The following is a 25,602-nucleotide window of genomic DNA, read 5'->3' as shown; positions in this document are numbered from 1 at the left end:
ATAAAGACTCGAAGGCATAGTTTTGGCAGAAATTGTTAACTGATTTATTTGTAGCAAATTTTAAGCTAATTTGATTATTTAAATTAATTTGATTAATTAATTAATGGTGGCCAAGAAAGAACGGCTACTAATGTAACTCCACCCCAACTCTAACATAACTGGCCTAAATCAAAAACATGCGGTATCCAACTCTACCTAACAGCATTGACTACCCACCCAGCCGGGTGGGGTCGCTGTCCCTGAACGGGTGATCCAGCGAAAGGCCTTAGCCAATGAGAAGTGAGTGCACCGCAAACAAGCCATTAAAACGTCAACATAAACACGTAGTGTGAGCTAATTGGTTAAATCTGCCGTTCTTTCCCGCCTATCAGCTAACGCGATTAAACCCACCACCCTCGATAAGGCAAAAAGGGAGGGAGGGCGGGGAATTCAGCAGGAAGAAGAAGAAGTCTCCTCCTCTTCCTGCTATTATAATTCAGTCAACCTAGCCAGCCCTATGCCCTTATTGGATCCCCGAGTCACATGCATCCCAGTGTGACACGCAGATGGGGATGTTTAATTTACTGCATGTCAAGTGCTGGCCTGCGGAGACTGACCTAGCTGCCCAATAAACAAAGGAATGGCCAACTACCCAGATTTTTAGCCTATCGGTTCCCAGACCTGAGGAAAGAGATGTAAAAAAAGAGGGGATTAGATTGGATTCTCAATTGAAAGTACATTTACATATTAGGAGGATCTGCCAAAAAGAAAAAAGAAAATTTTGAGAGATATAAATGAGGCACAGTAATTAAGGTGCCAGTAGACATGCTCCAATCACAATTGGAGCCATACCAGGACACAATGGGTAAGAGACAAACAAGGGAGGTTGAGGTATTGGGAGGTAAAAGGAATGAAAGGTGTACTCGGCCGGAGGAAAAACGACTGGACCTGCTGAGGGACTCTTAATTAGACTATAGCCGAATCAGAGAGCCAGATTCAGTCTGTCAGGTCAGGCAAAAAGCGAAAAACTCCGGACGCTGGCCCAAAAGCAGAGCGTAGTTAATCCCCGAGTAGGATGGACACAGGGTAGGGAAACAGAATGACCAATCAATCCACACAGGCAGGCATACAAATGGACAAGCACAGGAAAACCTTCAGGGCAGGAGGTGAGGTCTAATATATTTCCTCTTATTCGCCGAGCGCCACCTGCCTAAGGACTTGATGTCAGCAACTGGCCAGCCAGCCGCAGCGGCCGTGGTAGCAGCACCAATCCGAAATGAATGGGTACCAAATTCCATCAGGGAAGACCCAATTGCTCCAGGCAGCGCCTCAGCATCCAACGGAATTGGTATACCGTCATAGGTGACCCATCATAATGCAAGAGCCAGGAACCATCCAGAGATTGCTGACCTCCACATATAAAGATGCTAAGGCTACCGGGCAAGTGGAGACCGGAACAACCAGTGTCATAGAAGCCCACCTGCCTCTGGCTGACTGGTCAGTTTTAGACCTTCTGATTCTAAACCACAGCGTCCTACAATCTAAGCGAATGTCTGATACTAGAAGCACTGCATCGCGGGACTTAGCAGGAGCAACCAACTCTGAAATTTTAAAAGCACCATGAAACGCCATGGATAAAGCTAATCGAAACAACAGGGTCTTAAAAGCAGAATCTGCGCAATGACACACCCCTTCCAGCAAAGAAGGAAGCAGGGAAGCATCGATAGGCCGACGACAATCGGGGCTAACTGGAACCAAACGCATAAAATGTTATGATGCAAGCACTGAAGGGAAAGCTGCGCCAACAGACATAACACCAAAAGTGACTTGGCCTTCTGGTGGTTAATAGCGTGTACGGCGGTAAAGTTGTCGCACCAAAACAACAGGCTCCTATTCGCCGAGCGCGGGCTGCAGATTTCCATAGAGACCATGATAGGAAAGAGCTCTAGTAACAACAAGTCCCTGGTGAGACCCTTTTCAAACCAGCCACACGGCCACTTCGCAGCGCACCAGTGACCAGCCAGAAAACAGCCAAAGCCCCCTGAACCGGAAGCGTCCATGTAAAGCTGCAGCTCAGCATTGGCCACCGCGGGAGCCAACCAGATCCGCACCCCATTAAAGTCCTCTAAAAAGGAGAACCATACAGCCAAGTCACGCCGAATTTCGGCGGAGAGGCGAACTAAATGGTGCGGCCTGGTATCTCCCGCCGTGGCCCTCTCAAACTTCCTGCAAAACAACCTCCCCATGGAGATGACCTTGCATGCGAAGTTCAGCTGGCCTAGAACTGACTGAGCCTGATGGAGGGTGACCTTGCTTCTGGTCCTACACAGTCCTACAGCCTCGCGTAGCTTAGCCACCTTATCTGAAGGCAAGCTGCAAAGACCCCCTACAGTATCTATCTGGATCCCCAGAAAAGACAAGCAGGTAACTGGGCCTTCGGTCTTATCGTCAGCAATAGGGACACCGAATTGGTGGAAAAGGGACTGCAGAGAAACCAGCAGGCGGGCACAACGCTCTGAGTTAGCCGGCCCGACACATAGGAAGTCGTCGAGGTAGTGAGCGATCCCGCTCTCCCCCGAGGACTGCTCCACGCACCAATGGAGAAATGTACTGAACCGCTCAAAAAACGCACAGGATACCGAACACTACATCGGCAAACAATTGTCGATGAAATACTCCTCAACTATGTAGGAGCCCATGTACCTGAATGCATCGGGATGCAGTGGGAGCAAACGGAAAGACGACTCGACATCAACCTTAGCCATGAGTGCACCCCGTCCAAACGACCGTACCATTGCCAAAGCATCATCGAAAGACTGATAAGTCACCAAACAACACTCAGCAGGAATGGCGTCATTGACAGAGAGCCCCGTGGGGTAGGAGAGATGTTGAATGAGACGGAACTTCCCGGGGCACTTCTTAGGGACAACCCCCACAGGCGATATTACTAAGTTCGCCAGCGGGGGCATAGCAAAAGGGCCGACCATGCGCCCCAACTGTATCTCCTTTGTCACCTTTTCCAGCAATACGGAAGGCAGAGCTGGAGCAGATTGCAAATTCCTGAACGCACCCCATCGCACCTCCTCCGCTGCCGGAAGGTGAAATCCCACACTAAAACCTTCCCGGAGAAAAGCAGCCGCTTCCCTGTCTGGATATGAGAGGAGCCATTCAGATATAGCCTCCACTCGAACTGGCGTAGACGCCCTAGCGAGAGCTCCCACCCCGGCAGACTTGGGGGCAGCGCCAGCACCCGCCCCTCCAGGGACTTGCGGTGAGGTAAATGGCTCATGAGTCCCTGGCAAGTACCAGAGCCAGATTTGCACACAATATATGAGCCATGGGGTACATACCAGCATTATACACATGTGCAGCAGTATACACTGCTGGAGATTCGCAGAGTTTTGATAAGAGAGGTGCAGAAAAGGTAGCCAGGTGAGGCACTGCCTCACCTGCCATAGACTTTTTACTCCAGAGTTTTGACTATAAAAATTATTAGAATAATAAAAATAAGATTTATTTTATAAATTATTTGTGTTTTTTACATAATTTATCAATTCAAAACACCGGTATATATGCTAGTATGACAGGAAAGGCTGTGCCTCACCTGCCTCACCCCACCGCACGCCACTGCCGGCCCCTCTGGAGGGATGGGCTCCTCGAAAGCAGTTAGCCGCTGGGTGGTTCCCTGAGCAATTAATGCATAGGTGCTTATAACGGCAATGGGAGCCCAATTGGCAGGTGGAGTTATTAAAGGCAAAGCACTTGCCCTTAGCAGCCCCGAAGGGAGCCGACTTCCCCGCCCCAGGGAAATGGCGGGCGGCGGGAGTTTCTGCGGAAGGGAAGCAGACGCGGCAGCAGGAGCGACTGCTGCGGCCCCAACCGTATCCAAATGCACTCGAGCCACTTCCATCCAAACCTCCACGTCCTTGCAACCTAGGTCTAAAATGTGCAGGAAATCCTGCTTGCGCCTGAACTGTTCGTCATATGTGCGCCAGGCCGCCCCCCCCCCCGTATTTGCGCTGCATTTCGTTGATCATGTGGATATAACGGATTACGTTGATGTGTTCGTCCGGCCGGTCTTCCAGGTAACAGGCCGCGAAAACACAAAAGCCGGCCAGCCAGTTGTCATAGGACCGATAGGAGTCGGATCCTATGCCACCTTTGTCCTTGGCGGCCTTAAAGGCCTTCTTGTCCTCGGTCAGACTGAACACATCCACGTAATCCCCTTTCTCAATCTTGCGTCTGCAACTCTCACGGAGTCCCCTCAAAACTGCGGTATAATCACAGTGCACAACACAGGGCTGATTACGCCTCTTCCTCTCCCTACGTGTCATGGCGGACACCTTCCTACGCTTAACGTGGCGAGCGCATCTCCCAGCCTCTTTTTTGGCATATTTGGCCGCCCACTTACGGGCTTTCGCAGCGCTACCCACGTCAGACCCCCCAGCTGAGGAGGAAGAGGAAGTGGAAGAGTGGCTACCAGGGGACCCCCCAGTAGAGGAACCCCCATCAGACCCTTTACAGTACTCCGAAGAGTCCTCACCTGCCGACTCCGGTTGAGTGGCCCAAGTGTCATCATCATCGTCCAAGTTATCTGGATCGCCCGATCCGGAGCCGGATCCGAACTGCTCTTCCAAGAAAGCCTCTTCTTCCCCATAAGCAGGTAGGGGAGAGCCGAGGACTGGCACCTCTCTCCATGAGGCCTCCTACGCCTCGCAGCAGAATTCAGGGGTGCAGCAGACCTGCCCTCTGGCGCAGCTACGGCAGAGGCCATGTCCCTCACGGCTCACATCAGTTGGGAGCAGCCCAGTGTGGGGGCCGCGGGGGAACCTGGGGACCTATGCCGTGAATATCTACGCCCCCTAACCCTAGTGGGAAGGCCACCAGCCATTGAGGACAGAGCCGCAGAGAGCGCGGATGAGTCAAAGGCCGGAGCAGAGGACCCCACCCTGGAACCCGCCCCAGACCTCGAATTGGATCTGGCACGGCTCCCGCGGCGCTGAGCCCTACGCCTCCCGCCATCATCCCTCGCCTCTCCCAGGTAGCTCCTGCCCCTAAGAGGTGGCTCCGCAGGCCGGGACCAGGTAGGTACATAGCCGGTCCCACGGTCAAGGGAATCCTCCCCACGGCAACGCCGTCCCCCAGAATCTGAATCCCGCGGGGACCCTGACCTACTGGCTGACCCCCCGCTTATATCCTCATTGGGCAGCACATGCGCCTGCCTTCTCCCAGTAGCCCTAACAGGAGTAGTGCTAGCGCCGCGGCACCGGGATGAGGATGGGGCCTGCGCTGCAGCCTAAGTCTGCACACCACCCCGCGCAGCCCTCCTGACACCCACCGCCGAGTCCCTGGGCCTCCCCGCATGGCCTCCAGACCTGCCGCCAGGAGCGGCGCTTGATGCGGCGCCCCTGGATGACGTGCACCTGCCGCACGTCACCCCCGCGGCTCTCCCAGCAGCTGGCCGAGCAGCGGACCGCCCGCCGACACAGGCATGGAACCTGCGCCAGCTATGGCGGACCCCCGGGCACGGCATCGGGAGGCAGCGGGTGAGTGCAGGCGAACAGGGGAAGCCAGGCCAGGGAGCGCGTCAGCCACATCCAGGTCACCATCCGCCGCAGAACGCGCGGGCGGACGGGCAGACCGTCTGGGCCATGATGAGGGGGAACCAGCTGACATGCTTGGCACAATAGTGGGGAATACAGGGCGCGCAGGGGTGCAAAAACACTACTGCAAGCAGGAGCTCTGTCTATGCAGCCACTCACTCTGAATTCAGCAGGAAGATGAGGAAGTCTCCTTCTCTTCCTGCTATTATAATTCAGTCAACCTAGCCAGCCCTATGCCCTTATTGGATCCCTGAGTCACATGCATCCCAGTGTGACACGCAGATGGGGATGTTTAATTCACTCCATGTCAATTGCTGGCATTACGTTACTCTTAATATATCACAGAAGATTACAGTCTCCATGGGCTTATAAATCAAGGAGATATAAACTTAATGAAAATCGGTAAGGTCAAACTCATGACCCGGAAGTAATTTACCTAGCAGGGTATAAAGATGGCTGCAGGTTCAGTCACTCTGCAGCCTTGAAAAAGACAGCAGTGTGCTTTTGAAACGCGTTGGCCCTTAGAGTGACTGAATTCTTCTACCTGGGTTGTGGCCCTGTCCACCCCTGGCCCCTTCTCAGGTATTGTGATTTTTATTCATGTTTTTATGTTTGTCATTTCATCAACTTTGGAATAAATCAGTGTGTTACTAAGCTAGTTTCCTCCTATTTATATATCACCCCATTGATGAGCCTATTTGGTGGGAGAAAGCATAAATAAGGAATGAAGAAAGAAAGCGCTATATACGTGTACTGGCTTATCCTGCTGTAAGTAATGGTACGTACCGTATATACTCGAGTATAAGCCGAGTTTTTCAGCACATTTTTTATGCTGAAAAATCCCTCCTCGGCTTATACTCGAGTCACTCAGCAGAGCTCCTGTTCTTTAACCATTTCCCCAGCACATCTATCTAGCCCCCGGCTGCTGCATACCAGCTGTTCCAGCTCTCCGGTTCAAGGGGGTATCAGCCGCAGAGCCGGGGGATGACGTGACTTGTCCCTGCATGTTGTGGCCTCCACGTTCTGCAGAGCCGGGGACTCCAGTGCCCTGCATTTGCCTCCAGAGCTCCGTATGGTCGTCCGCGGCCGTGCGCGGCAATCCGGAGCTTCCTGACAGCCGGGACCTGCTGTGAGGGGTAAGCTGATGCCCCGTCCACTCCTTAGGTGACTCCTTCTGCCCCACATCGGTGCCACTAGCGGGTAGACTGGAGTTTATATCTCCAGGTCTCCCTTTTCCCAGAAGGCTAGCGTCGGCCATATTGGAGGTGGCGTGCACCACCTTTACACACAGGCTGCTGATGTGCTTAGATCCTGGGGTCTGGAGGCACCTTGAATGCCCTGCTGCCATCAGGAGGCATATGTGATGCCCTATGAGATTCTGAGGAGCCTACTTGTCACAGCTACTGCTGTTATACACTGCTGTTGCCCTATATCACCTTGGTAAGCCTCCTCATCTTACAGTCATTACTGCCTCACTTCAGGGGAACTTTGGGGAAACCAGGTGTTGCTGGTTTGGCTGCTGTGCTCTTTGTATAAATGTTATTATTGACAGGAGCACTATCTGTCTTCAGAACACACAGAGAGGCAACCTGACTGTCAGAATCTTGTCACAGGGGGCTTGCCAGTCAGGTTGCCTTTCTGTGTGTTCTGAAGACAGATAGTGCTCCTGTCATTATACTGTACTTTCTAGCTAGCATTAGCCCATTGCCCCCAGTACATCTCTGATGCATGGGGGCCTTCACCTGGCAGAAGTACTGGTGTTTCCAGTTACCCAGATTTGCAGTGATTTTATTCTAATTCATGGCGGCAGGATTTGAAGTTGTCAGTTGGCTGCTGCATTTCCCACCCTAGGCTTATACTCGGGTCAATGATTTTTCCCAGGTTTTTGGGGTAAAATTAGGTGCCTCGGCTTATATTCGGGTCGGCTTATACTCGAGTATATACGGTAATTCCACACTATAAGGATTGTTCCACTTGAGGTGATATCCCTAAAATAAACCCTTACACACATGGTGCTGTGCTGCCTATTGTGAGTTTGGTATGCCATATTGGTTCCCCTTATACCCCTGCCTGTATGTAGGCGGGTTCCAGAGAGTCAAATATTTCCTTTTTCTTCTCTTCGGTATTTAATCGCTGTGGGAATCTCTGAGTTGGAGGGGACCCAAAAGAAACCTTTATAGGAGTCTTTACCTCCATTCCTATGTGAGTATGGTACGCCACCTACCCATATATGAATTTTGACACAGTGGGTGACCCGATAAAGAAACGGGATCTTACCATTTTATCCAGTGAGTCTGGTACGCTATCATCGTATCCTCCCTAGCATCTCATATCAGAATTAATAACAGAGTAACTGATACGGTCTTCTTTCTTTTTGTCTATAATCATCACGGTTAATCATCACCGTTATACATCATACGGAGTCAAGCGCCATCTATGTTATTCTTCCAGCAACATTAAATACATATATTAAGGTCTTACCATTCACAGGGCCTTGTTTGATATGCAGTATGAAAATGCTAGAGTTCCATGCTAATTAAAAACACCCAGAGGCAGGTAGAAGGGGGGCCAATCCAAGCCATATAGAATATATAGGGGCGTGGGGGCTGGACTGTGCACCTTAACCCTAAACATAATGGGGGGAATTTACTAAGATGGGGGTTCCATTTCACGTGGGATGTTGCTATGAGAAACCAAACCGATACTATCTATTATCTTGTAAAAGGTGCTAAATAAATACGTAGTAGACTTTTGAGTGGTTGCCCGGAGCAATATCTCATGTGAAATAGAACTCCCATCTTAGTATAAATAAATGCCAAAGACTCCACAGCGATTTTTCACGTTGTTGGAAGTTCTAAAGTGTCAGCAGGTCGACCAATCAGGAGACGTTTCCCACATTTAAATAAATCTTTACGTCACGCTTTCGTGTCAATGGGACTTTTACAGAACAAAAAAAAAGTAAAACAATTCATCCGATAGATTTGCGAGCCACTGTGCGGTTTTTAGGCCGCGATGCGACAAATGCAGAAACCGTACAGCCGAATCCAGCATTGCACCCAGGCAGTGATGTACCGCCGGCGTTTAACAACCCATAGCAAACAGTTTATAGATCAAGACTGTTGATTTCAAATACATTGTAAATTGTCGTTCCAAGCTTATGAGCCCCGGAGGAACATTTTCCGCGCTTCCCAAAAGACCGTTTCACATTTCCAAACACATGCTCCTAAATCTCCCGGTTTTATATCTGCGTGAGACTCTTAATGAAGACTTTTTGATGCAAGAGAGTATTTAAGACAACAGCGAAGCCATTTCCAGGCTCAACCCGAGTCGCCCCAGCTTCTGTTCTGGAGAATAGTTTACATGGTAACTAATAGTGTTTAAATGCCGCTCGCTGTTCCTGAAGCTTTGTCATCGCACGGGCGCTTGTCTGCCATAAAACTCTCGCCGAGTGAAACATGCCAACATCTGTACGTTGCACTTCGGATAGGAGGGATAATGCGCAAGCTGTAATCTCTATGCATATATATACAAGCAGGCTTCACTAACTGCAAAGCATATTTCATTTTACGTGCCGTAATTGTCTGCCTGGGTTTCTTTCGAGCAACACACACTCGGAAAAATATCTGTTTTTTTTTTTTCTTCTTTTACGCATTTTATTTTCTCACTAAAAGGTAGTGAAAGTAAACACACACACTCCCAGAAAGTTCCCTTAGGGAATATTTCAGTGGGAAAGATAAATTTAGCTTCCCCTCCGCAGGTTCCTCTCGAATACTTAACCAATTATCCCGGTGTAATTGTTGCAAGCATAGGAAAGAAAATGACAGGCGCATTTAAAAGTACTCTAGCGCAGGACTAATTTAATGTTCGAAATGCTGCCGTGTAATGAAACACAATGCAGCCTTGCAAGGTGGGGGTTTAAAAGGCAAAGAAAAGGTAATGTTTAAAGGGAAATCTGTCACAGCGGAAAGCGGGCGAGTAGCGGTATAAAAATTTGAGATAATGTGGGGTGATTCAGGTTGGTTTGCAAGGACAAAATCATGCTGCACTGCAGGTGGGGCTGATGTAACATGTGCAGAGCGAGTTAGATTTGGGTGAGTTATTTTGTTTCTGTGCAGGGTAAATACCGGCTGCTTTATTCTTACACTGCAATTTAGATTTCAGTTTAAACACACCCCACCCAAATGTAACTCTCTCTGCACATGTTACATCTGCCCCACCTGCAGTGCACAGGGTTTTGTCCATTAAAGAAGGAGTTTGATTTTGCAAACCAACCTGAATCACCCTCAATATGTATGCTGGAATGAACATACAAATATATATAATCATCATCATCATCATCAGCCAATGACTGCAAAGTATAGTATCTGCTAAATAAAAAACATGGCACATGGGGGCGATTCTGGCCGAAATGGGGCGGGCGCTGGTGTCACCTGCCCTGAGTACAGTAAACTACTGTATAGTACAGTAAACTATGGACAGTATTGCAGGGGATACGTACACCATGGCAGGATGTAATAATCAAGCGGCTCTACACAGAATGCGTATATCATTACAGAAATATCCCTTACAGCCCAATCACAACATCCCACAATTTGCCCCAAAGTAAAAGCGAGAAACAATGTCCCCAGGCCACATTGTGCCGACGTAATGGCCTATATTGGTTCTGTAACACATACTAACCCAGTGTAGAGTTACGTACCTTTTAGTGGGGCGCTGGCTGAACCCTTGAGATAAACAGATAAATGCCAGATACTGGAAGGATGCCCCAAATTCTTGACTCGATTGCCCTGAAGTATAACAAAGCACAGATGGTAAAACAGAATATAATCATTAGAACAAAAGGGAGGATTGAGCACAAACAAACATTACATGGGGAAGTGTATGTAATACATCCTAGATAATGCAGGGGAGGCAGATTATACAGAGAATGTACAGTATATGACAACACCAGCGAGGTACTATACAGCACTGTGCCCATCTCCCTCTCATTCACCGCTATAGTATATCATACCTCCCAACTTCTGCCGAGCCCGGTGGCCTAATTTTGGGGGCGTGGCCTATACTCGCGGCTCTCCCGTGAGGCCACGCCCCCATTTTGCCACTATGGGGGCATGACCCAGAGGCTCTGTGAGCCTCTAGCCATGCCCCCAGCCCCCTGGCTGCGGGAATAGACGCTGTGCGCACAGCGTTTATTCCCTGCTGCTTAGCAGCCGACAGGGGGGACTCCCAACAGCCCCCCCTCACCGCGGGACACTGCCGCCCGCGGGTGGGACAGCGGGACAGGCCCTGATAATCGGGACTGTCCCGCTGAAATCGGGACTGTTGGGAGGTATGGTATATTCTCTCAACCTCAGGGGGAAATATACGAAGGTGGGATTTCTTTGGAAGATGGGATGTTGCCCCTAGCAACCAATCAGAGTATGGCTAAGAGTGAATACACAGAATGTATAAAAATATATTTTTTTATAAAAATTGCCCTATGGATATGACAAAGTATATACAGAATATAAAATCATATATCAATACATGAATGTACTCTGAATCTTCCTTCTTTTTCATGTATATACAGTACACAGGTCCATACTTGCCTACCTGAACCTCTCCATGAGGGAGAAAATGCTCTGTTCCTGGACTTCCCTGGTAATGTCTGATTGCCATCACCTGTGGTGAAACACCTTTCTTATCAATTACCTAGCTCCCCACAGGTGCTGGCAATCATACATTACCAGGGAAGTCCAGGAACAGAGCATTTTCTCCCTCATGGAGAGGGTCAGTTAGGCAAGTATGATACAGGTCCGGTCTCCCTTATCCGTGTATTCCAAAAACCGAAATATTCCGAAAACGTGGTTTCTCTGAATATTTTGTTTTTGTTTTCCCCAGCCCCTTTTTTTCATACTTACCTTGTCCCCCGATATCCACGGCAGCCTCCAGGATCCTCTTCAGCTGCATCTCCGGTCCCAGGGGTGCATTGCGCGAACGTCACCGGCGCGCCCATGCACGCACACAATGCACCCCTGGGACCAGAGATGTAGCTGAAGAGGATCCCGAAGTCTGCCATGGACGCTGGGGGACACCGTGGACGTCAGTGGACCATCGGGAAACCACCAGGGGACAAGGTAAGTATGAAAAGAACATACTGTATTTTGCTCAATATCGGTTTTGTAGATAGATAGATAGATATTAAAAAAATGAAGTGAGGGTGTGGCACATTGGATAACATTGCCGTTTTTCAGCACTGGGGTCATGCGCTCAATTCCGGACCAGTGGCCGATATGTTTGAAGTTTGTATTTGCTCCATATGAATGTGCGGGTTTCCTCCCACACTCCACACACATCCAGGGAGATTCATTAGCTGCTGACATAAATGTTTTGTTATGTGCGCGCATGTGGTGAGTTCCACTGGGGCCGGCACTGATGTCAGTGACTCTAATGTTCTCTGCACAGATGAAGAAGAGGGAACAGCGAAACTATACCCGTATATCCAAGAATGTAACTTTAGGCTGCGTTGGTAGTGGCCTTCCAGCTGTCCCTCCCACGGGCTGCACTTCTATGTAGATGCGATGTGGCCTCACGTACAGTGTGCTGCGACTTCCAACGCTGCTATTGATGAAAGAAATACAGTATACACAATGTTATGCACTGGAAGCATGGTGGAGAACGGCTACTGTATGCCCGCATTACCAGGTCATTTCAAGATGTCATGTACAGTGGAGGGTATAACAATAGCCACAAATAACTATTCCGTGCCACAGGTGACTGGACACAGGGCCACCAATAGGGGGGAACTGCCAGGATTGGAATCTCAGGCCTGGACAGAGATGGCGGCCTGTCCCTGGCTCCTGCTGACAAATATCTGGAGATCTGAACCAGATGCGCCAACAACAACAATGGAGGACTTCGTAAAAAACTAGTCTTCGATGCCTATTGTGAATAATTCATGCAGGTCCATAGGGGGGTGGTGCTACTTCTGTCTTGGCCCTTCCTTTTATTTATGCTAATTAGCCACAATAGGCATAGGCCCTTATTCAGATCTGATCGCAGTACAAATTTGTTCTCAAAATGGGCAAAACCATGTGCACTGCAGGTGGGGCAGATGTAACATTTGCAGAGAGAGTTAAATTTGGGTGGGGTGTGTTGAAATTGAAATCTAAATTTCAGTGTAAAAATAATACAGCCCATATTTACCCTGCACAGAAACAAAATAACTCACACAAATCTAACTCTCTCTATACATGTTACATCTGCCCCACCTGCAGTGCACATGGTTTTGCCCATTTTGAGAACAAATTTGTACTGAGATCAGATCTGAATAAGGGCCATAGATGTATATGGTTGAAGTGTAATATAGAATATTGGGTGTACAATGTAACCACCTCTGTGATATGGGGTCTCTGAGGACTCTTGGCTCCCAAGGTGGCCTACTGTACGATGGGAGCTGTATTTCATCTACGTACATTTAGTAGAAGCATACTGTAAGAACTGTAAAGACTGGACTGGGGCATGAAGGACCTATCAGGGAATGCAGGTATAGGGGTCCAGGCTTGGGGTGGTGGTCAGCCACAGGAGGACTTGGCTGGACATTCTAGAGTAGGGGACAGGGGTATGTCCAGACTGCCCACTTTCATTGTCAAAAGGTCTAATCTTGGTGTAGATTCCTTAGAATATAGACAAGGTGTCTATGGCGCAAGGGAGTAACGTGGTGTAATGTGTTACCCTGGAGCCACCACGCTGAAGGGATGCCAACCTCCAAAGTTTAGTAAAATAATGAAATAAGCGTGTTGCTCTCAAAGGTGCACAGTAATAATCAAGAACATTTATTAAATACACAAATAGACAAAACAATACATTAAAACATAAATTGAATATTCAATTGTTACAGAATACTGGTAGGGACTTGGTCCCTCCTAGAAGATCAATACTTTTCACCGGTGGCTATAAGATAGCTGTCAGTCCATATGAAATAAATATCAATAAGCTATATAGCTAATAATTGGAATACCAGCTCGATTATAGGGCTAAAGTCCAATTTTAATACGTAACCATATGATCATCCAGCAGTCAAATGCGGTCTGCCAGGCATATAAACGGCAACAGTGTCTCCATAGAAGAGCAAAGCAATTATGCTACCTCCAGTGGTTTCGGATTTTGTCACCAATCTGTGGCAGCAATGGTACCTGCTGTTTGGGAGTGGGAAGGGGCTCCTGCTGGGTGTAGTGCAGGATTTTTTCCAATTAGCGCCGCTTTCCTTACTTCCCGGAGCGTAGCCTCCCGGCTTGCGTGTCCTGTCCGGTGGTGGAATTCATTTCCCCTGACACTGACCCCCCCGCAAACCCCATTAGGCAGAGCCCAGGCCAGGGTTTTTGCCACCCACTGCAAAATATAAATTTGTGCACTACCTCCCATACTCTATAAATGGATAGTGGTCCCACAAGAAAGGGGTGTGGTCACAAAATTATAGCTCCAATTAAAATAAAGCCACACAGTAGCCCAATCATATTCACATTACACCTTATGTAGTGCCCCTGATTCATATTACATCACACAGTAGAGCTCCTTATTAAAGTTACCATACACAGTAGTGCTCCTTACACAAAGGGCCTGATTCAGACCTGATCGCTAGGCAGCATATATTCCCCAGAACGGCCACCCTCACATTCGCATAGACATCCGCTCGCATGCGGCCGCGCAGAAGAAAAGTCATTCGATTGTCGCTCGCCGTCAAATGGTTTATTTTCCTTTTGCAAATAAAAGTCAGTCTAGACTGGCTCTTATTCTGGCCAGAGATGGGCGAATTGGGGGTGGACGCTGATGTCATGTGATGCCAATGGCCCGCCCCAAACAGGCATCGACACGTCTGCATTCGCACTGGTACGCCCAGCATTTTTATTGGCGCTCCCACCATTTTTGTAGGCATGCCCATGGAATTCCGGGTGGTCCCCTGCGTGCACCCCCTGCCCCCCTGGAGCGAATGCACCGGCGAGTGTGAAACTCGCTGAAAGCGTTCCTTCTAGGGTTTGCACATGCACATATTCACACCCGCGCATGCGCAAACCCCAACATTCGGACGGGGTAGTGAATTCGACCTACACCGAGCGGGTCGGAATTGCCCCAATAATGCCCATAGTAGTGCACCTTATACTAGTAATGTCCACAGTAGTGCCCCTTATACACATAATGCCCATAGTAGTGCACCTTATACATGTAATGTCCACAGTAGTGCCCCTTATACACATAATGCCCACAGTAGTGCTGCTTATACCTATCTCTGTCTCTGTAGCAGTTCACTGCCCTGTGTCCCTCCAGCAGCTCCAGGCTCTCTGTCCTGCCAGCAGCTTTCCCTATTATCTGTGGCCCTCCACCCCCCACTCACACTGTCTTCAGCATACACAGAGCCTGTTCCTCTTACTGGCTCTTCGTCACTTCAGCAGCGGTGACAGCATGACGTCACATAAGCCGTGCTGGAAAAAGGAAGTCCTGTGCACGGCAATGGTGGTGGAACTCAGTTCCCTCTACCATTACAGGTGGTGGAATATAGTTCCACCCAGTTTCCCCCAACTTTAACCCCTGTGTACTGTGTACAGTAGTGAATGAGTTTGGACTCAGCAATATATGGTCGATTTGGAGGAAAGTTCATGGGGGTAAGGGCACTTTACCACATGGTACCACCGCTGGAGGAGAAAGGCTGGAGCTGTACCCAATCGTTCAAATAGATCCTCTCTACTAGATACGGCTGATTAAAATGAGGCCACTGGAGGAAGTTATCTGGAGCAGCATCACAGTGGGTCCAAGGTGATGAGGTCCTCTCTAGTTTTTGCGGTGTTAGGTAATGGTACCAGTGAAGAGTGTCCCAAATAACTGAGCTACAGGTTGGTAGTGAAATGCGTTGGCAGGCTCAGACTTTTCCCTTTCATTTCATCCAACGGACCACTTATTGCTTCAACAAACCTCAGCTATTTGGGACACTTTTCACTGGTACTGTTCCCTAACACTGTAAAAATTGAGAGGACCTCATCACCTTGGACCCACTGAGATGCTGCTCCAGATACTGTACCTTCCTCCAGCGGCCTCATTTCTATCAGATTTTTTGATGTTGGTAAAATGTTGTCTTTTGAATATCCACTTGAGTTTCACGATCATTATTATCTAGCGCTGCAATTGCTTTTTTCTTTTTTCCTTGGTATATTTGTGAGGGCCGACTACCCTCACTTTTATAGCAGCTGCTTTCTTGATTAACAGAATCAAGAGAGGCGTCTCCAAGCGCCTGAGTCCAACCTAAGTTGGAGTATAAAGATGGAGCCGCTCTCACCTTAACGACTCCCATCGCGACTACCCCCATGCGCCAGCTGGTGACGTCCGCCATGATGCTCACATTCCCCAATCGCAGCATGCTCACGCATCCCAGTCCCGCCATCCGCCAGCTATAGCGATATATCGAGCTTGCGGCAACACAAAGAGCGGTTCCATCTGTATATAAGCATGAATTAGACCCTGTGATCGGAATCGAGTGGAATCCAGATACCAGTTAAATTAATTAAGTCTGCCTGAGGACAGGAAAACACAGAAGGAAGCCAGACCACTAAAAACAAGAACGCATATAGTAAAACGTGCAGCCGGGCGATCTAATAACGAAGGTTGAAAGCACTGCACATCACAACTGAAGTTCTATAGTTCTAGAAGCCTCAATTCCAGGACGGAGTGACACTGAAATGTCACAATATGTTCTGCTGCTGGTGTATATATAGCACAGTGATAAGGACTTGTGGGAAGGCTGTTACCGTTGTCTGGTGCTGGAAACTGCTATATGTTTCACGTTAGCATGATCTCTTTCCAAATTGTCTGCAATATGACCGACTTATCCGCTTCCTGCCTGGTTCCTTAATGACATCACTACCCAGGTGGTGCCAGGAATGTGCCATTCAGAGCCAGAAGTGCCTACAGAGCATCCAGGGAGAGCGGCTATTAGACTACAACTATACAACACCCTGTTGTTTCTTATGCCTCTCATAGACATTGCATGCTCTATTTAAATACTTCTAATTTTACTCTTTACAAGCTGCATTATGGGAAGGAGAGTTTCTCTTCCCAAACCCGCTACACAGCAATCCAGGTTAATGCTCCATTGTTCAGTAAGTGCTACAGAGAGAACACAGCCCACACTTGTCATACATACAGCACAGTGGAGACATAATGCTAGAACTATTAAGCAGGTGATATACACAGTATAATATAAGCTGTTACAGAGAGATGTGCTGGTTGATTGTTTCAGCACAAGAATAAAATTTCTGCATTACCATAAGACTTAATAGTTACTAGCTGATGGGCCAGCTTTCAACCAGGCATGGGTTTGCTGGGCGGAGCATTTTACCCCTTTTCACCCCATACTTGCCTACTCCCGAAACTCAGGGCCTTATTCTGGTTGGAGCGTCCGGGCCGTACGCGTACGTCCCGGGGTTTTTTACGATCTGCGCATGTGCAGATACGCTAATGCGCCGGCGCGAACACTCTACAACGCTTACGGCCGGTGTCTCAACGTGCGAAAAAACCTGTACGCGAGCGTACGGGTAATGGGGCGGCATAGGGGCGTGTTGATGGGAGCGGCCGAAATAATGAGGGAAAATGGGCGTAAATATGGGCGTACACGGGGGTGTGCACCAAAAATGAGCGGTGCTACTACCGCACGATCGACTAAGGCACCGTTCGTTTCGGACACCAAACAGGCGGCCGCCAACCGCCAGCTAAAACCACCCCTACAGATACCGCTTGCCAGCGTGCGCCTGAGTTGGCTAATTAACGCTGATTACTACTCAAACACATACACCTGAATGTAATAAGCAATGCTGCAGTCTATTAACTCCAAACCATGATTTCACTGCCTGCAAGCCACACATGCAGCACGCAAACACATTGGAAGCTTATGTTTCTATACTTCTCCACATTTAAAGGTTTGTTTAATTTAAGGTAAGAATCTTTTTATACGCTAAGGTAGGTATTTGCTAAACAGACACATTCACTACGTGCTTTCATAGACTTTACGCAGTAGCACACTCAATCTACACAAGTCGACATGTGTCAACGTGTTCACTCTAATACTAACATAGGTTTTGTATTTAGGATACAATAACATAAACCACATCTAACACCTACAAAGGATGTTTCAGCAATGTTTTAAGCCCATGACCACTAGTTTCCACACAATCTTTGTATAGTACCCAAAATTATGACCTGTACCACTATCTCATCTGCTATGATTTGGATTTCACTACACTCTGGATGTAAGATGCCACCAATCACATTATTGCACTCTCATCTCTCTAACAAAGGATTCCTACATCTGCTTATGACACTGTCAAATCATATATATTTTAAAAGTTATGCATGTTTGTTCACAAGCTAATTTATCATGTTTGGCCCATTCACACATCTTTTTTTAGGGAGGACACATGCATTCCTACACAAATGTACCTTTTCACCCTTGTTTGTCTGCCTCACCCACTCCATGAGGAAAGCATTGTTCTGGACCTGCTTTTACCTACTACTGTAGGAGCTACCTCACCTGCACACAAACTGCTTTCTCACCTATTAAGTTGCTCTGCACATGTGCTGACACAAACTAATTAGCAGGGAAAAGTTGGATAGGAACATGGGAATGGCCATGGAGAGGGTTACACATGGGAAACTTCCACCACACTTCAACAAATGTTCAAAAATACCCTGGTCAGTAAGTACACATAAATGTAGTATTTGTTTCACACAAGAAATTACACATACCACAATTTTGTTTTAATTTGTAAATTAAATTTATTTGCTGTTCAGCATCACAGCTTGCCACTTTAATGTGAGAAATCAAATAAACAAATAAAATAGACACACAAATAATAAAACAGCCAGAACAAGAGGTTGCATATCTCCAAACATGTGTTACCCTGCAAATGCAATGGTGAAAGAAATGGGGACACCAGAATACGTACTGCAACAACCAGGGTGAATACTAAGCAAGATACACACCACCAAAAAAAAATATCCTGCATTTGTAGAGGTCAAAATACGAACTTTCATGCCCATGGCACGCAAATGGATCGATGGGCAACTCAGGAAGCGGATGTCCAGTGCAATTTAAACCTTTGGCCTCCAACCACAGAGGAAGTGAACCAGGTCTCATTTGGGCCCTTTTTTGCCCCTTTTAGATGGGGCCTTGGGGACAGGGGCCTTTGGCTCAGCTGGCTTTCGGCGTCTTCCTTTAGTCGACACAGGAGGGTCAGCCGAGGTGGAAGGTTGGGGAGCAGCTTGGGGTGGGGCAGCAGATGGGGGATTGTTCCTTAGGGACCTGGCGGTGGACAGCTGCTCCGCAATAAGTTCATTCTGGCGGCTGAGGTGTTGGCCAATGCTTAGCATGCCAGCCGCCAGAGTTTCATTAATGCGGTTCAACGCCTCAACCTGCAGCTGGTTTGTGGCCTTCCACTCCGCCAGAAAATCCCCCACCTGCTGCTGACGGATCGCAGCATCCACCCCTTGCTGCTCGATCCTGTCCAGCGTCACCAACAGGCTCTCACTCAATGTCTCCTGTGGCTGGGGCTGGGGGCGACGTCTTGGTGGAGGCTGGACCACCTGCTCCACCTGTGGCTCTGCAGAGGAAGATGCTGCCGGTACATCCTGACTTTCTGCTTCTGCTAGGATAAGAATTGAAAACAATGTCACCATCACATACGCAATAAAAAATATCTTTCTAAATACAATGCATTACTGTGACTTACCATCAAAAGCAGCAGCAAAGACCTCCGCCGGGAGCTCACTGTCCATATTGGAGATCCCCCTGATCTCCCCCACATCGATGACGTCACAGGAGTCCAGCTCCAGGGGGGTATACTCCAAATGGTCAGGCATAGGACCGCTCCCGGTGGACATGCTGTGGTTGTACCGGTCAGTCATCTTCCTCTTCAGGGCACTTTTGAAGTCAGTCCACCTACAAGTTTAAAAATACAAATATCACCATGAGATATGTGCACCACTGTGCTACGTGTAGGGTTACCACCTAGTCCCTTTAATTCCGGACACATGTTACTTACACAGGTTCTGTGGCAGTTTAAAATTAGGTGAAGTGGAGTCTTGAAGTCAGCCAGCCACAGAACCTGTGTAATTAATATGTGTCCGGAATTAAAGGGACTAGGTGGTACCCCTAGCTACGTGACATTTCCTAGTGTGGGTGATCTTATGTTTTTTTGCCATGTGTGGCCAAATAATTCTTTGATGGACAAAACCATGTGCACTGCAGGTGAGGCAGGTGGAAAACCCCACCCAAATCTGATTATCTCTGCACAAGTAACACCTGCCTCACCTGCAGTGCACATGGTTTTGTCCATCTAAGAAATATTTGGCCAGAAAGAGTGAACTAGAATAAGGGCCTCAGTTCCTGCTGGAGACTGCTGAAAAATTGACCTGACAAACACACTAACCTTTTCTTCACCGCGTCCCAAGTTCTGACCACTGGTGACACCTGGTTCACTTCCTCTGTGATCTTGTCCCAAAGGTTTCTCCTTGCACTGGCACCCGGCTTCCTGGTTGCCAATTCAATCCATTCGCGTGCCCTGGGCACTAGAATTCGCATTTCGGCCTCTACAAATGCAGGGTTTCTCCTTCTGGTGGTGGTATCCTGCTCAGTCATCACCCTAGATGTTGCAGCACGTTTTCTGGTGGCCCCAGCTCTCTCACCATGCACCTGCTGGGTCACACCTGTTTGGAGAGATGCAACCTCTTGTTCTGGCTGGTTGCTTGGCCCTTGTGGAGCTGGTGGAGGTTCACCAGGGCCTGTTACTGAGGGGCCCGCTTGATCTTGCAGGCGACTCCTCTCTTGGGCCCTCCTTCTCCGCTCCTGTTCCCTCTTCTGTAATGCTTCAAGCAGGGATTCTGCTTGTGCTCTCTGCAGAGCGTCCTCTGCTGCTGAATCGTCAGAGTCAGACATGTTTGCAGCAATTGTGGGCTGCATCTGACTGAATATTTATATGTTAATCTCCCGCCACGAACAAGGGGGCGTATATTTTTCCCCGCAAGGTAGATGCAAATTTACGCCGATATTTCCCGCCGATAATTGCCGCTTAAATTACGCAGGTCTCAATGCACCTGATCAATCACCCGTATATGTATATACACAGGTTGTGGAGCATTGTGGGCTACATCGTAAAATGTGTGCACCTGTCATTCCAATGATGAGTGTTGTCAGCTGGTATCTGTTGGAGTTCGTGTATGCTTTGTGAGTCACATTTCAAAACATCACGTTATAATGCTTGCCTTGCATATGTAATGTCTATGCAATTGTCATACAGCAACATGTTGCATTGTGGCCCTTTAAGCAGCGTAGTTCTAAGTAGACGGTTGCGTGTATTAATTTCCGCATACTATATATACAGTACTTTTCTCTTCATGGCAATCGGTGTATTGAGCCCCCTTTAAGCAGCGTAGTTAGGAGTAGACGGGGTGCGTGTATTATTTTCCGCACACTGTATATATACAGTTCCTCTCTATACATTGAATGCATGCTGTTGGTTGTGGTGTGTATATCGGAACGGTCCGCGTAAGTTTCTATTCGCATCCAGTTTGTTAATGTAAGAGGGATTAATAAAGTTAATACCAAACAAACAATTTTTTACACCAATCAGCAAGCACCAAAAGTGATATATGTACCTGCAATTAATAACTGCGCCATTGCCACCATGACAGCAAACAGAGCTAGGCCATTCTCCAACTCTGAGCTGTTGGCCCTGGTCCACGTCATGGACCGTCACCTGGGGCCCAGGGGCCCATATGTTTCTAATGCGGACAAGCGGCGGGCGTATAATGCTGCCCGCCGCCTGATATTTTCCATGACCGGCGTCCGCAGAAGCCTGGGGCAGGTTGAGCGGCGCTGGTCAGACCTGCGCCGGCGGCAGCCCGTTCTACTGTGCAGCCTTCGCCGCCATATTGCCCGATGTAAGTTTTGATTACTAGTATGTCTGCGTTTTTTTAGCAATGTTGTGTGTACTTTTTAAAAATAGGTTGCTGAGTATGGGGGTGTATATGGGTGTATATGGGTGTATATGGGTGTATATGGGGGGTATATGGGGGTGTATATGGGGGGTATAGGGGGGTGTATATGGGTGTATATGGGGTGTATATGGGGGTGTATATGGGTGTATATGGGTGTATATGGGGGTGTATATGGGGTGTATATGGGGTGTATATGGGGGTGTATATGGGTGTATATGGGTGTATATGGGGTGTATATGGGGGGTATAGGGGGGTGTATATGGGTGTATATGGGTGTATATGGGGGTGTATATGGGTGTATATGGGGTGTATATGGGGGGTATAGGGGGGTGTATATGGGTGTATATGGGGTGTATATGGGGGGTATAGGGGGGTGTATATGGGTGTATATGGGTGTATATGGGGGGTATAGGGGGGTTTAAGTAGTTGCTCAGTTTTTTGGTGTAGGATATCAAATAGGTAGCATGATAAATGTCTGAAATATCACAGCAATGATCATTTGGAAGGTTATGAGCATGACTAATGTGAATTTTTCTTTCCCCCTTTTTTATGAATCCCAATCTTCGATTTCTATGCCATCAACATGAACATTGCAGCACGGGCAAGAGCCGCCAGAGAAGCCCGGGAGCAGGCACGCCGGGACCAGGCAGCCCCAGAGCAGCCAGAGGAGGAGGAAGAGGAGGAGGAGGAGGAAGAGGAGGAGGAGGAAGAGGAAGAGGAGGAGAAGAAAGAGGAGGAGAAGAAAGAGGAGGAGGAGGAAGAGGAGGAGGAGGAAGAGGAGGAGGAGGAAGAGGAAGAGGAGGAGAAGAAAGAGGAGGAGGAGGAAGAGGAGGAGGAGGAAGAGGAAGAGACACAGGGTGCTGTTTGGACCCACACAATTTCCCCATCCCCTTCCCCCTCCACAACCCCCACCCCCACCACCTCCCCAACCCCCACCCCCCCCCCTCCCCACCCCATTTCCAACCCCCCTATACCTCTCCACCACCCACCCCCAAACCTCTCCACTCCCCAGTAACAGCCACTACCGTGGTCCACACTCCAGGACCATCATTGGCGTTGCTCCAGACCCCCCCAACCACCGCACAGCCAACCAGCGGTGACGAGGATGGCTCAAGTAGCCGTAAGTAAATAATTTGTCTAATGTTTACCTACACATTTCTACACATCAACAATCACAACAACCACATATGTGTATCCAACATCAACATTAGTTGCAACATATCACTGCAGGGCGACCATGAGGTGTGTCCTGTCCTTCTCCAGGAACAAGGGTCCCCTTGGTGGTTTTTTTGAGTGTGGCCATGCCTCACCCCTTGAATAATTGACATAACAGTACATCCAATGAGATATCCGACATTAGTGGTGTGGTAGTTATGTGGCTCCAGGTGTTGGGTAACTCCAGTTCCCAGCATGATGTGCAACACAGGGCCGGATTATAATGGAGGCACAAGGGGTCAGTGCCCCTGGGCCCTCCTCTAGCTAGGGGCCCCCTGTGGTTGTCATGTATTTTTGACCAAAAAAATGTGTAAGTTGTTTTTTTTCTTTTTTAGCTAAATGTTTTGTGCATGGGTGGGGTAGTGCTGCAGCTTCACCTATCTGCCAATGTGACAATGATTTATGGTGCTGAGCATCGGGAGCCAAGGCACACTGATTGCACAAGTGTGCAGTGCATTTCTGGGAGTTGACTAAGTCCCATGACACTTTGCACCAGAGGACAGAGGCTGAGAAGTTTGTGCTGAGCTCTGATTGGTGGAGCTCATTACATGCTTCTCAGGTCCATGGAGAACAGCAGCAGCAGCTTAGTCATGGGAGGGATTTTAATCAGAGGCAGCACTAGGACTGTGAGGTCTCCACCAGAGTAAGGGGCAGAGGGACAAACACAGGCTTTTCATGTGGTGTGTGTGTGTGTGTATATATATATATATATATATATATATATATATATATATATATATATATATATATATATATATATATATCCCCTGCAGTTAATTAAGTATATTATTTTGTAGTACTGTGTTTACAGCAGACCCATCTTCAATGTAGTTTAAAAATGTATGTGGCCTTCACACATAACTCTCAACTTATTTTTAGGTACAAATACAACAAACATTTGTGTATGTTATATATTAATTTTTTATTTGTATCCCTACCCTACAGACACTGGACAGCAGCAGGAGGAGGTGGCAGCCCTAATGCGGGAGATTGTCCTCACCCTCCTGTACCTCCAGATCCTGTTTGGCCTTCTGGAGGCCCGAATTTAATTTTTGTTTATCCCCCCCCCCCCCCCTTATTATTTTTGTGCCAAATAAACGTTTCTGTACAGTTCGAAATTGCCTTTGTTTTTAATCAGAAATATGTTAGAGGGCTTGTAAGGGTAGGTACATACAGATGTGTACTGTAAGTTATACTTGTAATTTGAGGTGAGGGGTAATGATTGATGTGTGAATGTGTGTGTTTTTGAATAAAATAACACATAGTAAAAATGCATGAATTTTTAATGTTGTTCGATTACAACATCACACATAACATCAGGGTAGGTATACATGTTACACATTGTGGACAAAGTAATTATGGACATAATTTAGTACATATACAGAAACACCAACATAACTTGATGTAAAAATAACAGCAATATGGGGACACATAGATAGTGATTAAAATGCCACATTAGAACATCACAAATATACATGTAATGTGGGTTCAAATGTAGTTTTATTAGGTCTTTATTAAGGTAGACAATTGAGTTAATAGAAAACAATAATTGAATAACAAATAGATTAATTAATCAATTGTCATATTAGTAGTTGAGAGGCAAGATTTGCAGTTCCATATATGTGAAGGGTATGCCAGCGTGCATGGACGTACGCTCACTCTCACGAGCGGTGACATAAGCTGAGTTTTCCATTGAAAACAATAGGGACCCGTCCGTGCAAACTGGCGTACGCTCAGATCTCCGCAAGAAGTCGGTGGGGAGACGGAGGAAAGACGGCCGTAGACGGCGCCGTACGCTCAGTTGTACGCCAGTTGTCGGAGTGTAAGGGCTGACCCGGCCGCGTACGTTGCCGTACGCTCATTTGTACGGCACTCCCCTTCTACGTTATTTCTGCCCGTACGTAAGCGGCTGATTTGTGGGTGGACTTAACCCTAACGGCCGCGTACGGCTAGCGTGCGGTAATGGCGAACGTACGCACGTTTGGCCGCACCGATCAGAATAACCTCCTCAGTCCCCCCTCCCGGCCCCTGGGGAAGGTGGCCAAGTCTCCTGCATCACCCCAAAGCCCACACACCCCCCTTCCCCGCTGCACAAAATACCAGATTTTGTGGGACTGTAACAAGGGGTGGGGCTAATATGAGGCAAATTGCGTCATCTCGTATTATTTTAGTGGACCCACGAATTGCTGTGGTTGACTGTCATGGGGGCTGGCTAGGTGAAGTCAGCCTCACCCCACCCCTCCTGACACGTAGTACCTGGTCTCCTCTCCGGACTTCTCTCTCTTAGGAGTTGGATTTGAAAAAAATCCCTGCTTAGCAGGGTGCTTCAAATAACTGTCACAGTTTCCAAACCATGCAGCAGATCACATGTTTCATGTCACCTGATAAGTGCACATTTTGCAGAGTACAATGGTGATGCATTGTAAATGGAAGGCGGATGTTTTGCCACATAACTCTGAAATGATGCAACCAATAAAACACCAATATTTTTCTGAAAATCTATGGACCCAGACCTTTAATTTGGTATATGATGTGACCTCATCAGACAATAGGGCAGATGTATTTTGTGGAGAAGCGGGCACCCATATCACCGCAATGCATCATACAGGGGGAAGCCGATAAGGAGAGCCGTTATTTCCTGTCTCAGCGACTCTCCTTATCGGCGGCCCTGCACATGTGCATTGTAAATAACCCTCCCCCCCTTCATCCAGCCCTCTGGGCATGCGCGAGATCTCCAGTGCAGCCCAGAGCCAGCAGCAGGGCTAGCGTTGTCCCCACAGTGGGGATA

General features: G+C 48.0%; 1 protein-coding gene across 1 annotated transcript in view; it reads right to left on the bottom strand.

The window, feature by feature from the left end:
- The window catches only part of PKHD1 (PKHD1 ciliary IPT domain containing fibrocystin/polyductin), a 378,814-nt gene that overhangs the window by 19,758 nt on the left and 333,454 nt on the right, over positions 1 to 25,602 (bottom strand). Inside the window, exons 52-53 of the mRNA XM_083175049.1 lie at positions 12,056 to 12,182; positions 10,282 to 10,369 (exon numbers count right to left, since the gene is read on the bottom strand). Coding sequence (XP_083031175.1) covers positions 10,282 to 10,369; positions 12,056 to 12,182 — 215 coding nt within the window. The remainder of the gene's footprint in view (positions 1 to 10,281; positions 10,370 to 12,055; positions 12,183 to 25,602) is intronic.

The sequence above is a fragment of the Crinia signifera genome, chromosome 3 (assembly GCF_055691185.1).
Source record: "Crinia signifera chromosome 3, ASM5569118v1, whole genome shotgun sequence".
In the NCBI taxonomy this organism is placed as follows: domain Eukaryota; kingdom Metazoa; phylum Chordata; class Amphibia; order Anura; family Myobatrachidae; genus Crinia; species Crinia signifera.
The sequence above is the reverse complement of the archived record's forward strand: the minus strand, read 5'-3'. Positions and strand labels throughout refer to the sequence as shown.